This window comes from Dama dama, chromosome 5, assembly GCF_033118175.1.
Source record: "Dama dama isolate Ldn47 chromosome 5, ASM3311817v1, whole genome shotgun sequence".
NCBI classification, from domain to species: Eukaryota; Metazoa; Chordata; class Mammalia; order Artiodactyla; family Cervidae; genus Dama; species Dama dama.
This window is the reverse complement of record NC_083685.1, coordinates 17,094,840-17,116,542: the sequence shown is the minus strand read 5'-3', so window position 1 is coordinate 17,116,542 and position 21,703 is coordinate 17,094,840. Positions and strand designations below refer to the sequence as shown.

General features: G+C 42.7%; 1 protein-coding gene across 1 annotated transcript in view; it reads right to left on the bottom strand.

The window, feature by feature from the left end:
• The window catches only part of TMEM233 (transmembrane protein 233), a 57,779-nt gene that overhangs the window by 9,733 nt on the left and 26,343 nt on the right, over positions 1-21,703 (bottom strand). Inside the window, exon 2 of the mRNA XM_061141902.1 lies at positions 13,667-13,807. Within this exon, the coding sequence (XP_060997885.1) occupies positions 13,667-13,807 (141 nt within the window). The remainder of the gene's footprint in view (positions 1-13,666; positions 13,808-21,703) is intronic.

The following is a 21,703-nucleotide window of genomic DNA, read 5'->3' as shown; positions in this document are numbered from 1 at the left end:
GTCCATGGAATTCTCCAGGCAAGACTACTGAAGTAGGTTGCCATTTCCTTCTCCAGGGGGATCTTCCCAACCCAGGGATCGAACCTGGGTCTCCTGCATTACAGGCAGATTCTTTAATGTCTGAGCCACCAGGGAAGCCAAATAAATAAAAATAAATAAATAAGAAAGAAATGTGGATTGTTTTCAAGTCACCAAGTTTGTAGTCTCTGTAACAGCATCGATCAGAAACACACAGGAAGACCTCTAAGAAGACTATTGTCATTGTTTGGATGAGCTTTGGTAATGGCTTAAGAAATATTTGCCTTACCTACTAAATGTTGGGATCAGTCTTAGGCCCTCTTCCATGCTGGCCGTCAAGTTGCCCCTTGCCCCTCTGTCACCTTTAGAGAGGCAGGACTTGGCCTTTCCTGAGTTCCTGTCAATATCCTCGCTCCAGGGCACAAGCAGTCCCCATACATGGGATTCCATGTCACCCAGTGGAATCAACACTTGGTGGTGGTGCCAGGAGCAGATGGCTCGGGAAAACTAAAGGGCAGGGCACCTTGGTGAACCGGCGTATGGTTATACGCTTTGACTGGACCGTCAGAGATCTGACCCGACCACTCATCCAAGGTCTAGAACAGGTTCACAAGATGAAATGCAGGTTTACCTGACACACACACAAAAGCACTGAGTCAACTCTGTACTTCCCTCTCCTGACCTTCAATAAATTAATCTGTTGAAACAACCAATCAATCAATCTGTTGGAAAGGGAATTCCTTCTTTCTGTGGCCTTCTCTAGGGATGGCTTGGTATCAAGCATCTTTGTATTTGTCAAAGTGGAATTCAAAGTGTCTTGATCCAGAGACCTATTTTTAATAGGGTAACTCTCCAGGCTCAAACATTCAACATCCATGAATAATTTTTTTAAGGATTGGTAGTAACCAATGAGGGCTTCCCTGGTGGCTCAGATGGTAAAGCGTCTGCCCGCGATGAAGGAGACCCGGGTTCGATCCCTGGGTCAGGAAGATCCCCTGGAGAAGGAAATGGCAACCCACTCCGTTACTCTTGCCTGGAAAATTCCATGGACGGAGGAGCCTGGGAGGTTACAGTCCATGGGGTCGCAAAGAGTCGGACACGACTGAGCGACTTCACTCACTCACTCACTCAGTAACCAATGAATGTGGACACTATCTTAGAATGCTTTTTTTTTTTTTTTTTTAAATCAGCAACCCAAGACAGTCTCTTATATTTAGAAGCCTGAATCTAGGATTACATATCAAGATACATGTACAACGCTATTTTGCTGAATGCAGCTGTCATAGTGTGGGCCAGAGATAATTTGAGATTCAGGAGCTGAGGCCAGCAATTTTATGTCTGCATCTGCTTCTGCCCATAACTTGCGGGTAAAGACAGGGCCACTTCAAAGGCTGTAGTCAAGTCACCCTTAGCAAAGCACAGATCATCGGGTCAGGGACATTCCCTCCCTGAGGCTTCGCCCCCGGAGACAGTCAGTGCTCCCTTCTGCAAAGGGACTGCATGACACTGTTCCTTGCCTCTGCCTTGGCACTCTCACATGTCCTTCTGTTTCTCTATGTGCCTGTTCCCCACTAGCCTGATAACTGTTCCCAGGGGTCTCTATCTTATTGGAATCTCCAAAGTCTAGCACAGTTTCTATGGTTGAACAAGTGCTCTGTCAATAAAGATCTGATGAGGAAATGGAGGGGAGGGACAGCACAACGGGGAAATTGTCTGGAAAGCTAGCAGATGACTTTTACCCTGCTTGTGACAGGCATAGTAAGAAGCAGCCTGCTTAAAGCAGACAGTGGTTGTTTTTTTTTTTTTTTTTTTCCTGTTCAGTATCTGTCTCTCCTTTCTTCTGGTAAAAAGCACTTTGGTTTTCCTTTGGGAAACCACCCTTCTCACACTCTCAATCCATAAAGTTTGGGTGGAGTTGACTTCACCCTCTGTTTCACTGGCTGAATTGTGACTCATTTCCCGCCAGAGAGGGCGCCACACAGCCTTGGACACTGAGTCACTCTGTGTTGGAAAGGAGGGCCACACCTGTGTGTTAATGGCTGGTATCCTAATGGTTTGGTTCCTGCTCCAGATCAATCATGCATTACTTCAAATTGAAACTTTTTTTTTCTCCTTGTAACTATTATGGCAGAGTTACTTTATTTCCATAGACATTGCTTAGCTGGTAGGAAGAAATCTGAAGATGCTGGCAGATGCTGTGCCTCTGTGAAACCAAAATGTGCTCAGGAAGCTGAGAAGTAGATAAGGGAGATATTCTTAACAATGCTGAACACCAAGACCCAGCCATACCTGAAGTTATCTCTGGAATTTTCATTTTCAACTATATGAACAAGTAAACTCTTTGCTATAGACTTTTTTTTTTTTTTTTTTTGGTCACTGTCTGCTGAAACAGTCCCCTGGCTCTTGGCGAGCCCATTTTCTAACTGTGCTTTCTAGAGTGAAGCAGGGGTGATCTGAGTCCTGCAGAAGAAGACCATCACCTCACTCTGTCAACACTGAAACTGTCAGGACTTGGGGGACTGGAAAAAAAAAATCAGACCCTCATCTTGAGCCCAGAGCTCTCTGACTTTAGTGGGGCCAACACTTTCAATGCCACCTAGAAGGGCACTTCAGGCCATAAGCTAGATATGAGTTGATACCTTGCTAGCCCAACCCTCGGACTTCCCTGGTGGCTCAGACAGTAAAGCGACTGCCTGCAATGTGGGAGACCTGGGTTCAATCCCTGAGTCAGGAAGATCTAGAGAAGGAAATGGCACCCCACTCCAGTATCCTTGCCTGGAAAATCTCATGGACGGAGGAACCTGGCAGGCTACAGTCCATGGACTCACAAAGAGTCAGGACTCAACTGAGCGACTTCACTTTCACTTCTTTCTTTTGCCCAACCTCAGCCTCTCTGTGGTCTTCCCTGAGGCTGGAATGAATGAGCCTGTTATGGTTATGGGAGGTCTCAAGAAGGTTGGGAACCGCAAGAAAACACAATGTATGCACCATGGTAGACCAGCTTTCTTAAAACCATTTTTATTCTGCCTCTCAGCAACACTTAATTTGATTTGGATAAAAGATCAGGAAGTCGAATACAAACAAACAGAAAACAAGGTGTGTGGAACAGAAATCAAGATCTATTTACTGGAATGATGCTAGGATCTCTGTGTGCTAAGAATCGGTATTCCTGGTTCATGTCCTCCTGGGACAAGTACTGGCTCATGACGGACGTCTGGGTGAAATGACAGGTGGAATCCGGTGTCCACCCATGTTTATTTTTTGTGAGAGTCCAGGGTTTTTCCCAAATGCCTGAGATCCACAATAATCTAAGAACAATGCTTTGTATTTGTGTAACAATGAGAATTTTCCCTCCAAGGGCAATCGTATCTATCATGGCGATTAATTCTCACACTGACCACTCTGAGCTAAGTAGGCAGGTGTTCTTATTTTCCAGATGAAGAAATCTGAGGCACAGAAGGCTAAGAAACTTGCCTAAAATCAGCTTGCATAGATAGATAGTGGCAAAGGAGGCATTGAAACACAGGTGTTTTGATTTAGACACTTGTTCATTCACTTAGAATAAGCTGCTTTTTTTTTTTTTTTTTTTGCTTAGGAAGGTTATTTTCATGATTTCTAGTACTAGTTTTTGAAGTTAGTTTTAACATATACCCCCTATCACTCTGTTATGTTAACCACTTAATATTTTCTTGGAGTCCACTTCCTTTTTTAAGTAAATGCATTTGAACAGAAAATTATATCCCTAAGTGGAGACTCATAAATGGAAAGTAATAAAATACACAGACTGAAAATAAAACCCACTAAGTAATTAAATTTTGTCTAAACAGAAGACTTTGAACCTGAGGTCAGCTCTTTATCAAGAAGGGAAACAAGTCAAAGGATCACAAAGATGTTGAGGACCCATGAGCACTAAACAGAGACTTTCTCTGAAATGTAATCAGGATTGAAAAAGAAAAGTGCAAATGTTCTTTGTGATTCAGTGACATTTAATCTTGTGGCTGCAAATGACTTAAAAGTTATCTTTGTGTACCACCAGTGGTATGTCTTGCACACGGGGTTAGCGTGTTCTGGCAGGCAGAATAATGGTGGCATTGTTAAACCAGTGGTCACACCTACAGGGTTTATATTTGACAGAAAAATAAATACAGTGGGTGGCATTTCCAGGTGGCATCCAGGAAAATCAAAGATCTTGCCTGAGACTTGCTAAAGAGAGAGAGAGAGATTGAAGTAAGTTCATTAAACACAGGCAGTATATTCTCAAAACTGGGATGGGAAGGATGCCCATGTACCGAAGCACTGACCACCAAGTAAATTCTCAGAGTCTGTCTGAGGTGACAAATGAGACTGTGGTCAAGTTGACCCATGGGTGATGCAAGCAAGGAGACGGAGTCAGGCGAGACTAAGGCAAAAGACCTGAGGGCTCCTTCATCCCCCTTTGATGACGGAATGGAGCTGATGGAGGAGGAGCTACCAAAGGCCAAAGTGAAGCTATAACATGTGAAAATGAAAGGAAACAAGGCACAAATTCAGCTCTATTCAATGACTTTAAATATGCTACAAATGTGCTCCACGTTGCAAACCAGCATCCTTTACTCTTCCCAAAACTTCCCTCTCCTCCCAGATCTGGACTTCTTCCCCCATTAAAAGCAACGAAGATTTTCTGAGGCTCATCTCTGGAGAAGAGGAATGCACACATGGACACAACGGCTTTTGATATACTGAGACAGTGAGGCTTGATTTTCTTAAGGAAAAAAAAAAAAAATCAATGGCTTCAGCTGATCTGGCTTTGCTGCCTGGGTTTCCTAAATTTCAGACTTTGTTGTTGTTGCTGCTGCTGTTCTTTCTGGTTTGAGTTCATTTGCCAGGGACCTGCCGCTGGAGAGTCCTGGAGGAAAAGATCTCAGTCTGAAGTCAAGGATCCATTCCTCAAAAACTCCTCTGGGGTGTGTGTGAATGAGGTCCATCCTCCATGCTCGTGGCTGACTGCTGGTTGTTCAGGCTCTGTGTGTAAAGAGACAGAGTGAGTGAGAGAGAGAGACAGACCAACAGATGGCGGGCGGGCGGGGGACGGGGATGGCGGGGGAGAGAGAGAGAGAAGAGAAAGAGAGAGGAGAGAGTAGAGCTTCTTCAGCAAGGGCTTCCTTCTTCAATGGCTAGTAGTCTAATTCACCCAGTGCTGACATGGACTAGCAGCTCTGCACACTTTTGAATCTAAGCACTGGCTTCTTTTTGAAAAATGTATTACTTGGAAACATGTTTTACATGTTGCACATGCAAAAATCCAACTGATACAGATATAGGCACAATCATGGCCCCTGAGGCTTTCTGAATCTTATTCTCCTCCTCAAGGGTTAGCAGCACTGTTAACATTTGGGGTGCACCCTCCAGGCATTTTCCTCTACATTTAAATCACAGCTGTAGTTAGACAGAGCATCTCAAGGAGAGACGGGAACAAGCCATGCAAATTCCAAAGGAGGAATACAATTCCAGGAAGAGGGACCAGCAAGTGCAAAGGCCTGGTAGCATGCTTGTGTTGCTCAAAGAAGAGGAATTCAGTGCAGTTGAAGTGGAGGAGGGAAGGAGTAAGGGCTGGGAGATGTGGATGGAGAAGCAGAAACAAGATCCTTTGGGGCCTTATAAAGCCATATTAAGGGAGGTATTTTCACATCTAAATTGCAGTGTCGTATTTCATCCTATGAATGAACCAGTGTGTATTTAACTGTTCTCCCATTCTTGGACATTTAGGATGGTTCAAGGTTTCTTCTTTTTCAAGTGGAGCTGCCATGAGCATCATTGCACATCCTTGGTTCTCATCCCTGGGCTTCACATTTGAAACATCTGGAAGGCCCTAAAACCTATTGATACCCTGCCCTATCACTAGAGATTCTATTTTAACTGGTCCAGGGTGGGCCCTGGGCATTGGGGATTTTCATGTGTAGGGAGGAGAATTACTGTTTTAGGTGCCTTTTTGTGACACTGAGAGGTAGACTGCTGGGCAAGTAGGCACACAGATTTTAGAAAATGACCTTCTGAAAGACTGTCCCAATGTACTGTTCCACCAACAATGTGGCATCCAGGTCTTTACACTCTCACCAACCTTGATATTATCACGTGTGTGTGGATGTATGGACATCTAGTATTTCACTGTTAATTTGAGTTATCCAGCTACTGGAGAGATTGAGCATCTTTTTTTTGTTTGTTTACTTTTTAAAAAACTTCTTCAGTCTTCCTTCAAATTTTTTCTTTTTTTTGAACATCTTTTTCATGTTTATTCTGACTTCTTCATCAATATCCCACCATCTTACATCCTTTTCAAAGCAAAAATCTTTCATTGTTGATGACTTAGGTCTGACTTATCTTTATTTCAACTTATCTGAACCAACAAAGAAAGGCCTTTCTGATCTTCAGGAAACAGGTAATGTTTCCCAATTTTCATCATGGAATCACAAAAATTCTCTGAAGACACATCTGTGCAAAACAGTTGCCAGGAAGGAAGCCTTACATCAGCCAATAATACAAAGAATAAGAGAGATTTGCTCTTATGCTTTTTTTCGTGCTTCTTATCCCTAATGATGTTTCTTCTTACTTCCCTTCTAATGCAAAGGGGGGATATGCTGAGGTCAGGAAGAACTCTCTTCAGTCTCCTTACAATGTAGAAGCTTTACCAGTAAAGAATGGGTTCATATCTGCTAACTCTGAACCTGCTAATGGGAGACAGTTATGGGATCCTTAACCTTAGAAGTCAAGTTCTTCCTTAATGGAACTTTGGAACATGATGTCTCTTATTGCTAAGAATGACAAGCAAGCATTTTTAATATGTGGTGGGAGTGTGCTTGCTTATTTAGGTACCTACAAGACCACCCAAGTATGTAAAGTCAGTGGAAGTACAATGTATGTGTATTTAACTTACAGAAATAAACTTTCATATTTTTCAAAGAGAAAAAAAGCAACTGTTGAAATGGAGATATTGGCCACCAGGCTGCTTGATGCTTATGAGTATCAATGGGTATAGGACTCCTGTTGAGCTCAGAATGTGGTTCCAATGTTTAAACATACGACATGAGCCCTAAACAGCCAACCACCTCAGCTGGTGTTCGCCCCAAGGAACACCATCCGTCCCCACACTGGAGGGAACACTGGCTGTATTGGGCTGATCAGGAGACGCTGTGTGATTCTCAAATAGGGCACCCTCCTATATATATATCCAAGATTAATTTTGATTATTCAAAGCTCACCTGATGTTATAACTTCACCCGAGTAAGCAGCAGCTCCACTGGTTGTCATTTATTGTATTTGTGGCAGACAACACTGGTCTCCCTCACACCCAGGTTTGGTCAACTGATTTTGTGCTAAAGGAGTTCCACTGAATTCAACCAAGCATCAGACACGTGACCATGAGCATGATCACAAGGAGAGAAGAAAGAGGAGACTTGGGAGATGTGTAAACTTTCTAGGAGGTAGGGCAGGGGAAGTAGCAATCACTGAAGCTTCTCCCAGCTGGCCTAGAAATGTGAAAAAGTCCTACATTGCAGCCTACATCTACCTATTAATACATAAGACTGTTCTCCATTAGGGACTTCCCTGGTGGTCCAGTGGTTAAGATTCCATACTCCCAATGCAGGGGGCCTGGGTTTGATTCCTGGTCAGGGAACTAGATCCCACATGCTGCAACTAAGAATTTGCATGCCACAACTAAAGGGCCCTGTTGCTGCAAAGAAGAAAAGATCCTGCATGCCAGAACTAAGATATGGCACAGTCAAATTAAAAAAAAAAAAAAAGAATGTTCACCATTAGATGCAAAGCTTTAGTGCAGAGTTTTTACAACATGACAATACTTAGAACTAGGTTTTGCGGGTTAGCAATGCTGTGATAATGCATGTTTCAGGGCCATTCGGAATTTTGATTGCGGGTCTGGGAATCTGCATTTTCACAAGCATCCCTGCTCTATCTGTCACAGGTGAGACCTGTGCTTTGTGAACATGACAAGAATAACCTAATCTTGCTTGAATCCTCAGATGACAACAGAAAGTAAAAGTCTACAGACTTGTTGTTTTTGGCTGAGGATGCGAAAAATCAGGATCAATAAACAGATGGCTGCAGTATTTAAATGTTTCACCTCTGTGATTCATTTCTCTACTTTCCCTAGCAACCTGTGAACAGGGAATTTGATAACTCCAAGAGACTCTAAGTTTCTGATTCCATATGAACAGAGCACTTCTCTCCTGCCAGCTCAGCATTCTATCTCAAACTGTTGAATAAATTTGAGTTCAGTAATTCCCAGTTCTAACAGACTTGATGTCATCAAACTCTTAGCTTTCTTTGCTCCAACCAGCACATGACTTACAGAGATATTCTGTAAAATTAGGATAGGTGATACAAAAAGAGATCATATTTGTGATTACTGGAGGAAGGTTCTGAGGGGAGGGATAACTGGATGGTGGGGGTCAAAAGGTACAAACTTTATTTATAAGATAAGTACTAGGGATAATGCGATAAATATAGCAAATGCTGCTGTGTGTTATATATGAAAGTGGTCTAAAGGAACAAATTCTGAGGATTCTCATCGCAAGGAAAAAAGTTTGTTTCTTTCTGTATCTATATGAGCTGATAGGTGTTCACTAAGCTTACTGTGATAATCATTTCATGGTGTATGTAAGTCAACTCATTGTGCTGCACACCTTAAACTTACATAGTGCTGTATGTCAATTAAATCTCGATAAAGCTGGAAGGAAAAAAAATTAGGATGAATGAGAGTTTCATATGAGCTTGGGTGAAGACTATCATGACCAGAGATTTCAGTCATTTGAGAGAGAAGAGACTGGTTATAGTTTTCTTAATAAGGGTAAGGAATATATATATACACACACACATACATACACACATATACATATATACACACACATAAAGGCATGTGTGCTCAGTCTTGTCCAACTCTTTGTGACCCTGTGGACTGTAGCCCACCAGGGTCCTCTGTCTATGGGATTATCCCAACAGGAACACTGGAGTGGGTTGTTATTTCCTCTTCCAGGGGATCGCCCCAACCTAGGGATTGAACCTGAGTCTCCTGCATTGGCAGGCAGATTCTTTACCACTGAGCTACATGGGAAGCCCTTTTTTTAAAGGCAGGACTTAACAAGTTTTAAAAGATAGTAAGAGATTTCAGACTTTTTTTTTAAATGAAATACAGAAAACTGACATACTCAAAGCTTCTGGTCTTGCCTCTAGGCTAGGCCTTCTCTAAAGTCAGATTTTCCCAGCCCTGCCACGGAGGTCCTTGCTTTGATTGTTACAAAAGAGTCTCTCTGCGGGTACACCTTCTGGGTGGTAAAATGATTCCCGTCCTTGGCCTTGAGTCTGATATAACATGTTAGGATGACGACTTTGCTGATGTAAATGAAAACTGACCAGTCTGTTAATGGCTGGTGCTATTAATGTGTTCTTCCTTTTCGATTTGGGAGGAAGGAAGTCTGGCAGAGTGTTCTAATCACCTGCAGCAGAGTCTTTGGGAGGGAGTGGGGAGCTTGAAAATGCAGATTCTTGGTCCTCGCTTCTGACTCAGTAAGTTGGAATCCTTTGAGGTAGGGTTCAGATGTCTCTTTTAAAACTCCCCAGGTGAGTATTCTGCAGCCCAAAGTTTGGGAACCTCTACTTTAGTAATTCCACAATGTGATTCAATTTCTCCAGTAAGCCAGGCTGGGAAATTTTATTTCAAAGGATTACTGAGAAATCAGGTCTTGTTCTTGGTCTTAATGGAAAACAGAACTGATTTCATTCACTGAGGTCTAGTTTCTTATAGTTTCTTATAGGTCTAGTTTCTTATATGACTAGTTTCTTATACTGTCTCTTATACATATGCACACACACACATGATAAAGCTTTTAAATTTTAGTTTCTCCATGGAATTCTAACTCTGGAAAACATTTTTGCTTTTTTTGATACCACAGAAGTGCCACAACTAAGAGTTCGTATGCAAGATCCCGTGTGCCACAACTAGAAGATGCTGCTTGCCACAACTTAAAAAAAAAAAATCCTGCACACCACAACTACATATCCCACATGTAGCAATGAAGACTGAAGATCCTGTGTGCCATGACTAAGACTTGGTACAGCCAAATAAATAGGTAAGACAAAAGTAAATATTAAAAAAAAAAAAAATGCCAGGATGATTTGGGCAGTAGAGCTAGGATTTGAGTCCTAGAAAAATGAGTGCTGAGGGCCAGGCTCTAACCACTGTGAAACACTTCCCATCAGGGAGAAGCAATGGAGAGGAGACCTCCTCTCCTATCCTTCATGACTACTACTAACGAAACCTCAACCACAAGTATACAAACGTCACTGCTTCACCTGCATACAGAAACATTAAGAATGTCCTCCACACGAGGACTTCCTCAATGGAGGAAGACTTCTGGGTCCCCAGTGAAACTTCTTGCCTGGAATCTAACAGGCAAACTGAACTTTGAAAGCCAAATTGTCCACCAGAAACTCTATAAAGTAGATAATGTCCAGGTTGCCGGTGTGATTTTTGTATGTTTTTGTTTTGTTTGGGGCCCTCATCATGTGTTTAAACTGTGTGAATTGGTTGTCAACATCTAAAAATCAGGAGACTTTAAATAAAGACCCAGCTTTCCAATGTCTTTTGGAAAACGGGCCCATGAGGTCTGTGTTCTAAGTGCTGACAACAAGAGCAGAGCGGTGGCTGCTCCCCTTCTCACCACAGTCCACACTGTTCCAGACCAACCTGCTTCATGCGTGTATAATATGTTCCCTGCCTCACTCCTGCAGCCCTTTGATTTTCTTACCCTTGGCCCTAGCTCATCATGTTCTTCTGGTGGGTTGGAACCTCAAGGCACCAGCACTACAGAAATAATTCTAGAGTTAACCAAGGTAAGAGCCATCTACTGGCCTTTGTTCGTGCGTGTACCAGAAAGGATGTGCTGGCTTAGAGGTTGTGAGGTGGTGTGGTTAACAACAGCTTCCAGGGACTTCTCTGGCAATCCAGTGGCTAAGACTCTGTGCTCCCAATGAAGGGGGCCTGGGTTCAATCCCTGGTCAGGAAACTAGATTTCTTATGCCACAACTAAAAGAAGATCTTGCATGCTGCAACAAAGATCAAAGATCCTGCAAGCCTCAGCTAAGGCCTGCAGGGACAGCAAAAAAAACAACAACAAACATTTTCCAGAGCCAGGACAGCAAAAAATAACAACAAATATTTTCCAGAGCCGGGTTACCCTCGGCTTACCCTCCGTCTTTTCTAATTAATTGTGAGGTATCAGACAAGTCACCTCATTTCTCTGAGCCTCCATTTCTTCATCTGCAAAAAATAGGGGTAATATCACCTTCCTGGGGTTGTTGTGAGGACTCAGTGAGATTTAATTCATGTGAGAGCGTGGAACAGTACCTGGCATATGGTGAGTTCTAAGTCAGCATCAGTTGCTATTATTATTATAACCACTTAGCTCAAACACTGATCTGGGCAGTACGTATTTTCACAAGTCCCCAGGAGTTACACCAGGACTTGGCCTTATCTCCCTGAAACACTGTCCTTCAGGTTTGGCTCATCTATTCAAAGCCCTGAACTCAGTTCAATAGCATCTTAAACTCTTTGAGGTCCTTCCTCCAGTCATGTTGATAATCATGGTAATAATTAACAAATGGTTTGTATTTCTTTATGCACTGAGAAGGAACAGATGCCAACCTACACACATTCTAGGCATCATCTCAATAACCTTCACAACAGTTTTATTAAATGGGTACAGCTATAAACGCCAGTTTACAGAGGAAGAAACTGAAGTTGAGGGAGGCAAGCAGTTGGCTGAAGGTCTCACAGTAAACAAGTGGCAAAGGGGGGTACTTGTGTCCAGGAAGTCTGGTCCCAAACCTGTACATGTTATCCTACGCCCCTTGGCCCCATGCTCACACATGCAAGCACATTATGCTTTCGTTAAAGAGTAAAGTCAGGTGTGTTCTCATCTATCTTTCAACTGTCTTCTTCATAGGCCAACATCATCAATTTGCCATCTTGTAGGCAAGACACTTTGAGGTTCTTTTGACATCTTAGTGTTCTTTTCTCCTCTCTTTTGGTCAAGGCCATCAATTTTTTCCTTTATGACACTTTCTATTTTGATATCTCCTCCTCCATCCAACGGCCCCTGATTGCTCATGGATCTGGCTTGTCTGATAGGAAGTCGACCCACTGGGACATCCACTACCCTCTTGGTTGCCAAGGTGAGTTTGGCTGATCTAAAAGGTGTCCCCTTCCTCCCATACCCACCCAATGGGCCCCTTCCTGAAACCAAGTCAAAAAGACTGATCTTCCCAGCTTGAGAGAAATGGTGTTGCAGGAACAGTGCTGCTATGAGAGAAGAGTGGAAGGATTTCTGAATTCTTATCTGTTTGGCCAGGAGTTACACAGTGAGACAGAGATGAATCTGGGCTTGTCATTCCCAGATCCTGGTTGTCCATCACACCACCTTGCCCTTTGGCAAAACTCTGACGGAAAATATCATTGGTCTTAGCGGATGCAGCCCACCTCCGCTGGCTGGAGAAATCAGAATAAATTTGTTCAGGTCCAGAGAGAAACATCACCTCTTTGTGAGATGAGAGCTGAAAATACCAGACATAGGTAGAGACCCTTCTGCTCTTAAACTAAGAACAGTTAGGCTAGTTGGGTGCAGTGTCATGTAGGAAATCATTTAGCAGATTAGACGCTAAGGCAGAGCAAGTGATAACCGTAAAGCTCCACTTCTTGTCATGTATCTCCCACTCTCTTACAGTTAGGTGGAACTGTGTGACTGGTGTTAGTTGATCAATTATGAGTGTAAGTGAAAAGAATCGCTCCAGGGCTGAGGCAGTGAAAGCCCATGTGGGATGCTCTGGCTTTTAACCTCTTCCCTGTCTCAGCCTGAGAAGCCCGCATGTTCTAGATCAGAGGCTGGAAAACAAAGGGCCGTGGGCCAGCTCCCTGTTTTTATAAATAAAGCTTTATCACACACAGCCACATTAATGCATTTACAGACTGGATATGGCTGCTTCTATGCTAAAATGGCAGAGTTAAGTAGTTGCAACTGAGATGCTAATAGTGGCCTAAAATATTTATCATCTGGCCCTTTACAGGAGAAGTTTGTTGACTCCTGTTTCAGACAGAGCAGCTACAAGTTGGTGTAGTCTGGACCCTGAGGGACTGTGTGGAGGAGAGACTTTCCACAAACCCACGTGGCCTATGGAATAGCAGTGAGGAAAAATGAAAACTCTTTTGTTTGAGACTGTTTGTTACTGGGGCACAATCTAACCTATCCTAGCAGATTCCAGTGGGCTTTTCAAGAAAAGGCACCTTAGAGGACTTCCCTGGAGGTCCAGTGACTAAGACTCTGCACTCCCAATACAGGGAGCCTGAGTTTGATCCCTGGTCGGGGAACCAGATCCCACACACTGCAACTAAAGATTTCACATGCCACAACTAAAGATCCCTCTTGCCACAACTAGATTTCGCATGCTGCAACTAAAGATCCCGCATGCCACAACTAAGAGCTTGCATGCTGCAACTAAGGATCCCACATCCTGCAACAAAGATGGATTCCATGTGCCGCAACTAAGACCTGGCACAGCCAAACAAATAAAAATAAATATTAAAAAAAACAAAAAAGCTTACCTACTTCCATGTGAAGTGAACTGTACAAGAAATAGCAATGACGAGAAGGCCAATAATGATGGAGGCAACGGCCACCCACTTGGCATTCCTTCCAAGCCGCTTGGATCCTTCGATGTCTCCATCCTCATAGCTGTTCTGAGCCTGGGGGACACAAGGGAAGAGCTGGAGATGACAACGCATAAGGAAAGACATGGCTTCCCAGGCTGATCTGAGCCAGTGGCATGGTTACCACCTCCTCCAGGAAGTCTTCCCTGAACTCCCAGTCTGAGTTAACTTTCTCTTCTGTAGTTCCTGATAACTTTCATCTTAATATTTACCATAGCATATTGAAAAGAATGATTTGGCCTCTCCCATTAGAGTATAAGTGCTACGTGAGCAGGGACCATTATCTATCTTGTTCAGAACAGTATACCACTGCCCAATGCAATATTTGTCATGTAAATGGTATGAAATAAATATTTGCATGCTGAAAGGATGAAAAGGTACATCTGTCTCATCCATTGGAACAGGGGTCTTGGCAAGCTATGGCCCATAGGCCAAATCCAGCCTGCCATTTTTGTAAATAAAGTTTGTAGGGAACATAGTCACAATCATTTGTTTACTACTGTCTGTAGCTGCTTTTATAACAACAGAGCTGAGTAGCTGGGACAGAGAGCATATTACTTACAAGTCCTAAAATATTTATTATTTGGTCTATGACAGAAAAAGATCGTCTGCTTCTTATGCTAGAAGGTCAGGGACCCTGGCTGACCTGTTCACCCTTTCGTCAAAGCCAAAATGTCATTCATCTGGCACTTATTCATACAGCTTCCCCAGCTGTTAGAATACTGGAAAACTTCTGTACTGATTGGTGAGTAGCAGCCACCACTTCCCAATTTCCCAGCCATCCTGCTCTCTCCTCTGAGTTTCCCCAGACCTCCCCATGATCCAGGGTATCACTAGGTTCAACATGGTATCCTTGTGCAAAGGCACAGAATCTTCTGTGCCCTCTGGAGAGATGTCTGGGTCCATTGTAGGAACTCAAGAAATCTGTACTGGCTGAATGGGTGATGAATACATCTGTTTTCCTACAGAATATGAGTTAACTGATGGCCTCCTGGAGCCCCAGGCAAAGGCGAGATGCTCAGAGAGTCCTTGCTGCTGAGCTGAAGGTCAGATGCTACCCTTCTCTCTTATAAGCCCTCTTTATCATAACTCCCACTGTTGAGCTCTCCCCCAAAAGCTGTGCTGCAGCCCAAAGAACAATGGAAATCTGCATTTGTAAGTTACGGACAGAATAATTCGATCCATGCCATGAATTGCAGGTTTCTGTGGGAACATCTATTCTTGACTCTGAAAGCACAGCACTTCAGTAATAATCACCCTTCTTCGTGAACTATGAAGGGGAATGAGGCATATACAGACAATTACAAGTCAGAGAAACTCCCAGTAAACCACAGAGCCTTCTGCTTCCGGAACCTTCCATTAATTCTTGGACCTGGGCCACCTTAGTCAGCAACAGGCTGGGAGACTTGCCTCCCCAGCTAGTCTTGCTTTCGGGCCTCTTGTGTGAATGGAAGAGTGAGAGCTTGAAATGATGCCAGGGACTGCCGGCAGGGAGAACTCCAGAAACTTGTATCCTGAATTCTGGAGTTCTTAACCCTGCGTGCCCATCAGAAACACGTGGATAGTATTAAAAACAAATGCCAAAGGCCCTATTCTGGAGAGATTCCAATTTAACTGGTGTAGAAGCCAGACACCAGTTTTTAAAAATAGAAATTGTGGTAAAATGTGCCTGACACAAAATTTGCCACTGCTGAGTGTACAATTCATTGGCACTAGGTACATTCACGTTGTGCAAGTATCACCATAATTAGTCATTTCAAACTAAACTGTTTTCATTAAACACTCACTCCTCACTCTTCCCACCACCCCTCCCCATCCCCAGCCCCTGGCAATCACCATTCTATGTCCTGTCTCTATGGAATTTGACTGCTCTAGGGATTTTATATGAGTTGACTCACACAATGGTTGTCTTCTATGATTGGCTTATCTCAATAAGCATAATGTCCTCAAGGTTCATATATGTTGTAGCATGTGTCAGAGTTTCCTTCCTTTTTGAGGCTGAATAATATTTCATTTTATGGATAGACCACATTTTGTTTACCCACTCATTCATTGATGGATACTTGGGTTGCTGCCACAGTATTTTTTAAAAAGCCTTCTCAAGGTCACAAACCTTTGGTCTAGACAACTATCCTTAACATTGTGCAAGGTCAAGATGTTCACCATCTTAAGATTTAACCCAAGAAAATGTGTCATGGAGCATGGGCTCTAAAACACAGAGAGATATGAGTTCAGATTTCCTGTCTTATCAGCTGTGAGAATTAGAGCAAGCTATCAAGCTTTCTAAGCCTCAGGGTCCTCATCTGTAAACTGGGGACAATAGTAATAACATCTCCTTCATATTGGAGGGGCCAATGAGTTAATGCATGCAAAGTGGTTAGCATTGGTTCAGAACATAATTTATGCTCAATAAATTAAGTTTTACTATGAATTGCCACTGTCTGTTTTATTCTTCTAAAGCTGAGGTCCTTGGGGTGAAACAGAATCATCTGGGCTACTTATGAGAATTATAGGTGATCAGTCTCTATTCCTTGCTAGAACAGAATCAGGGGACCTAAGTTTGGGAAACTTTGTTTTAGAGGCTTCACAATTAAAGTCACTGCATAGAATCCTAGAACCCCAAATTGTGAGTTCATAATCAGTTTAAGATTATATAGATTCAGACCCTCTTAAATTGATCATTATTCTATCATGCTACCTTCAAAAACCCAGTTCTGAGAGTAGTCATGGTGATATACTTGCACTGCCGTAACCAGGAAAAAAAAAAAAAAAAGAAAAAACCAAAAAAACGAGACACTCCTTGCCAATCTCTCCCCAAACATTGTCAACCCCTGGCTATTTGGATGAAAACCCAGTTTCATGTTCTCAGTAGCAGTGACAATGAAAGTGGGAAGAAGAGCCAGTGTGTGCCATGTTGAAGGGTACATCTACATCTGGGCATTGCCCAAGAGCTCAGGGGAGATGGGGGCTCCCCAGGTCACTTATCTGCTGCAGATCAGCAGAGCCACACTGGTGACCTGGCTAAGGGGCACGTGGGTGCAAGACATGGGCGAATCCTGTCCAACCTTCATCACCTGTTAGCCGTTTGGCCTCTTGTATGTAACCCTTTTCTTTGCAATTCACCATCCCTCTGGGACTCATAAAGGAGATGTTGAGTCATCCTGGGAATGAGTCCATGTTAGCTTGAAAAACAGGTGAAAAGCCTCTTTCAATATTAGCTGTAGACTCTTTTCTCCCTAAGAATCCTCTTATGAATCCCTTTCTTCCTCTGGTTCTTGGAGAAGGGGCTTCCCATGGGTAAATCTGCTGGGTAAATGTAAGGATATGGGGGAAGGGATGAAGGTGGGGTACTTTAGAACTCTCACATTCCACTTTAAAGGACCTCACTGGTGAGGGGCTCTGGCTTCAGGGTCATCATACAACAAGAGAGCAGGAAGGGATTAATCCCCCCTCCTCAGTTCATTGGCTGGAGTTCTTTTTTCTCCCAACTGGAATTGTGTATTAATATAGGTCTGTTGGCAGATGCTACAGATTGAAGCAGGAGGAATGGGTTTTGGAGAAAATGTATGGTTTATAAATCTTTTTCTGAAGGGCTTAAAAAGCAAACTATTCCATCTGCTGTGGAAGAACTATAAAGAAACAAGGGATGACTTTGATACTTAAATTTACATGATCGTCTCAGTTCTTTTGCCAATTCTGAATGCAATTCATGAACATGTGAAGTATCCGAATGCTACAGAAACACAGTAAGATAGGAAGTCTTCTCTCAATTCTATTTCCCAAAGATAACGGTAGTACATTTGCTTCTAGATTTTTCCCGCATGAATAATATGAAAGGAGAACTGACACTTTCTCCTGGTTTCATTTGACTAAGCAGATCACACACCACAGTTCATAAGTAACAGCAATTTGTATACTGAGACAAACCAAGAACAACAGGTTAGTCTGTTAGCCTGCATCCTTCCAATACTGAAACCTTGAGTGTTTCCCATAAGGCTTTGCAGACACTTTCATCTTTGCCTTTTGTGACATGGATACCTAAACGCAGGTCCCTTCCTTTGCGGATATGTAATCTTCTGAGAAAGATACTGTTTTGCCTTTTTAAAAAAAAATCACGTATAGATGAATGGAAAACCTGGTAATCTTGGAAATTTTGTATTCATTTCCTTTAACTACTGTGCTTTGTATTTGGCTGGCTGGTCATTTTGAGGCTGGACTTCCTTGTATTTCTTTTCAAGTAAAATTTTTTTCTTTTCTAATTGTTTTGGCCTCTGAGTTTTTCTTTGACAAAAATCATAATGATAACAGATAACATATACTGAGTATTTATTATGGGACAGACACCTGTCAAGGATTATTTCATCAGTCCTCATAACAACCCTGTGAGGCAGATGTTTTGTTTCCATTTTACTGATGGGAAAACTGAGTCAGAGAAGTTAAAATAATTTGCCTGAAGTTACATAGCTAGTTTGGTTCTCTCTCTCAGAGTTTTCTGCTTTTTCTTTTTTTCTTTTCCTTTTAGTTAAAAATGTGAACAGTATCATACTATTCATGTTCTGTAACTTGCTTTTGACCACTTGTTACAGGGTGGGGGTGGCTTTCCACGCTAGTGCTTCTGGGTCTGTTTCACTGCTGTTCTCTTTCTCCAGTCATGACTTAAAGTACATTGATAAACTTCCTAATGTTGCACTGTCCATGATTCTTGGGGAAAAACTTTAGTTTGTCATGATTCACTTTTGGTGGGTAACTTTCTGTCTTCAAACAACTTCAAACTTACATAAAAGTTGCAAGCATAGTTGTCTCACTCTTTTTAATGGCTTTGTACTAGTCACTTAAATGGTCACACCTCACCAACAGACATTTCAGCTATTTAAAGTTTGTGGCAATTACATAATACGCTGCAGTGGACACCCTCATTCATATATTTTTGTACACCTTGAGTGTCTTCTCAGGATGGAGTCCTAGGAATGGGATTACAGAGTCAAAGGGCATATTTATATTTGGAGATAGAGTAAAACTGCACTGAAGAAAAACTGTACAAAATTTCCATTCCCACTAACAATATTTCTACGTCCTTTCCTCTGCAACCTTGCCAACACTGTATGCTATTAATCTATTTTTGCTGTTTTAACAGGTGATAAAGAAACTCACAATAACCCTTCTTTATTATGATGAGTCATGTTCAGATTTCCACTCAAACATCACCTTCTGAGAGAGGCCTTCTCAGATCAGTTTATTTAAAACTTTCCCAAGTGACTAATACAGTGCCTAGAGATCAATAAATACTTGTTGAATTAACAAACATACAGCGCTGGCAAGGTTGTGGAGGAAAGGACACAGAAATATTGTTAATGGGAATGTAAAGCAGAAGATGTTAAGAAGAGGTGGCAAGAATACACAGAAGAACTGTACAAAAAAGATCTTCACGACCCAGATAATCACGATGGTGTGATCACTCACCTAGAGCCAGACATCCTGGAATGTGAAGTCAAGTGGGCCTTAGAAAGCATCACTACGAACAAAGCTAGTGGAGGTGGGGGGGAGGAGCTAAGATAGCGGAGGAATAGCATGGGGAGACCACTTTCTCCCCTACAAATTCATCAAAAGAACATCTGAATGCTGAGCAAACTCCACAAAACAACTTCTGATCGCTAGCAGAGGACATCGGGCGCCCAGAAAAGCAGCCCATTGCCTTCGAAAGGAGGTAGGGCAAAATATAAAAGATAAAAAGAAAGACAAAAGAGCTAGGGACGGAGACCCGTCCCGGGAAGGGAGTCGTAATAGAGGAAGTTTCCAAACACCAGGAAAGCTAGTGGAGGTGATGGAATTCCAGTTGAGCTATTTCAAATCTTGAAAGATGATGCTGTGAAAGTGATGCACTCAATATGCCAGCAAATTTGGAAAACTCAGCAGTGGCCACAGGACTGGAAAAGGTCAGTTTTCATTCCAATCCCAAAGAAAGGCAATGCCAAAGAATGCCCAAACTACTGCACAATTGCACTCATCTCACATGCTAGTAAAGTAATGCTCAAAATTCTCCAAGCCAGGCTTTAGCAATACATGAACTGTGAACTTCCAGATGTTCAAGCTGTATTTAGAAAAGAGAGAGGAACCAGAGATCAAATTGCCAACATCCACTGGATCATCGAAAAAGCAAGAGAGTTCCAGAAAAACATCTATTTCTGCTTTATTGACTATGCCAAAGCCTTTGACTGTGTGGATCACAATAAACTGTGGAAAATTCTTCAAGAGATGGGAATACCAGACCACCTGACCTGCCTCTTGAGAAACCTATATGCAGGTCAGGAAGCAATAGTTAGAACTGGACATGGAACAACACGCTGGTTCCAAATCAGGAAAGGAGTATGTCAAGGCTGTATATTGTCACCTTGCTTATTTAACTTATATGCAGAGTACATCATGAGAAATGCTGGGCTGGATGAAGTACAAGCTGGAATCAAGATTGCCGGGAGAAATATCAATAACCTCAGATATGCAGATGACACCACCCTTATGGCAGAAAGTGAAGAAGAACTAAAGAGCCTGTTGATGAAAGTGAAAGAGGAGAGTGAAAATGTTGGCCTAAAGCTCCACATTCAGAAAACTAAGATCATGCATTCGGTCCCATTACTTCATGGCAAATAGATGGGGAAACAGTGGAAACAGATGGCTGACTTTATTTTTCTGGGCTCCAAAATCACTGTGGATGGTGACTGCAGCCATGAAATTAAAAGACGCTTACTCCTTGGAAGGAAAGTTATGACCAACCTAGACAGCATATTAAAAAGTAGAGACATTACTTTGTCAAAAAAGGTCCGTCTAGTCAAGGCTATGGTTTTTCCAGTGGTCATGTATGGATGTGAGAGTTGGACTATAAAGAAAGCTGAGTGCCAAAGAATTGATGCTTTTGAACTGTGGTGTTGGAGAAGACTCTTGAGAGTCCCTTGGACTGCAAGGAGATCCAACCAGTCCATCCTAAAGTCCATCAGTCCTGGGAGTTCATTGGAAGGACCGATACTGAAGCTGAAACTCCAATACTTTGGCCAATTGATGTGAAGAGCTGATTCATTGGAAAAGACCCTGATGCTGGGAAAGACTGAGGGCAGGAGGAAAAGGGGACGACAGAGGATGAAATGGTTGGATGGCATCACCGGTCAATGGACATGGGTTTGGGTGGATTCAGGGAGTTGGTGATGGACAGGGAGGCCTGGAGTGCTGTGGTTCATGGGGTTGCAAAAAGTCGGACACTACTGAGCAACTGAACTTAATACTGAACTGAATTTATTTAATTTTGACTGTGCTGGGTCTTCGTTGTTGCATGGGCTTTTCTTTAGTTATGGTGAGCAGGGCTACTCTTCGTTGCAGTGCATGGGCTTCTCACTGTGATGACTTCTCTTTTTGTGGAGCATGGGGTCTAGGACACACAGGTTTCAGTAGCTGCAGTGTGTGGGCTCAGGAGTTGCAGTTCCTGAGATCTAGAGCACAGGCTCAATAGTTGTGGCACACAAGCTTAGTTGCTCTGTGGCATGTGACATCTTCCTAGATCAGGGATCAAACCTGTGTCTCCTGCATTGGCAGGTGGATTCTTTACCACTGAGCCACCAGGGAAGTCCCAAATGTATTTCTTCTTAATGAGTTTTATAACAACTTTTTGTCTAGTTGTCTATTAATCTGTCTGATAATTATATATTTGCAGAAACTTTTTACATATTATAGGTCAGCACCATGCAATAGAAATATAATGGGGACCACACACCTAATTCAAAATTTTCTGGACATCCTTGGTGGTCCACTGGTAAAGAATCCACCTGTCAATGCAGGGGATGAGGATTCGATCCCTGGTATGGGAAGATTCCACACGCTGCAAGGCAACTAAGCCCATGTACTGGAGCCTGTGAGCTTCAACTACAGGGTCCATGGGCTGCAAATGCT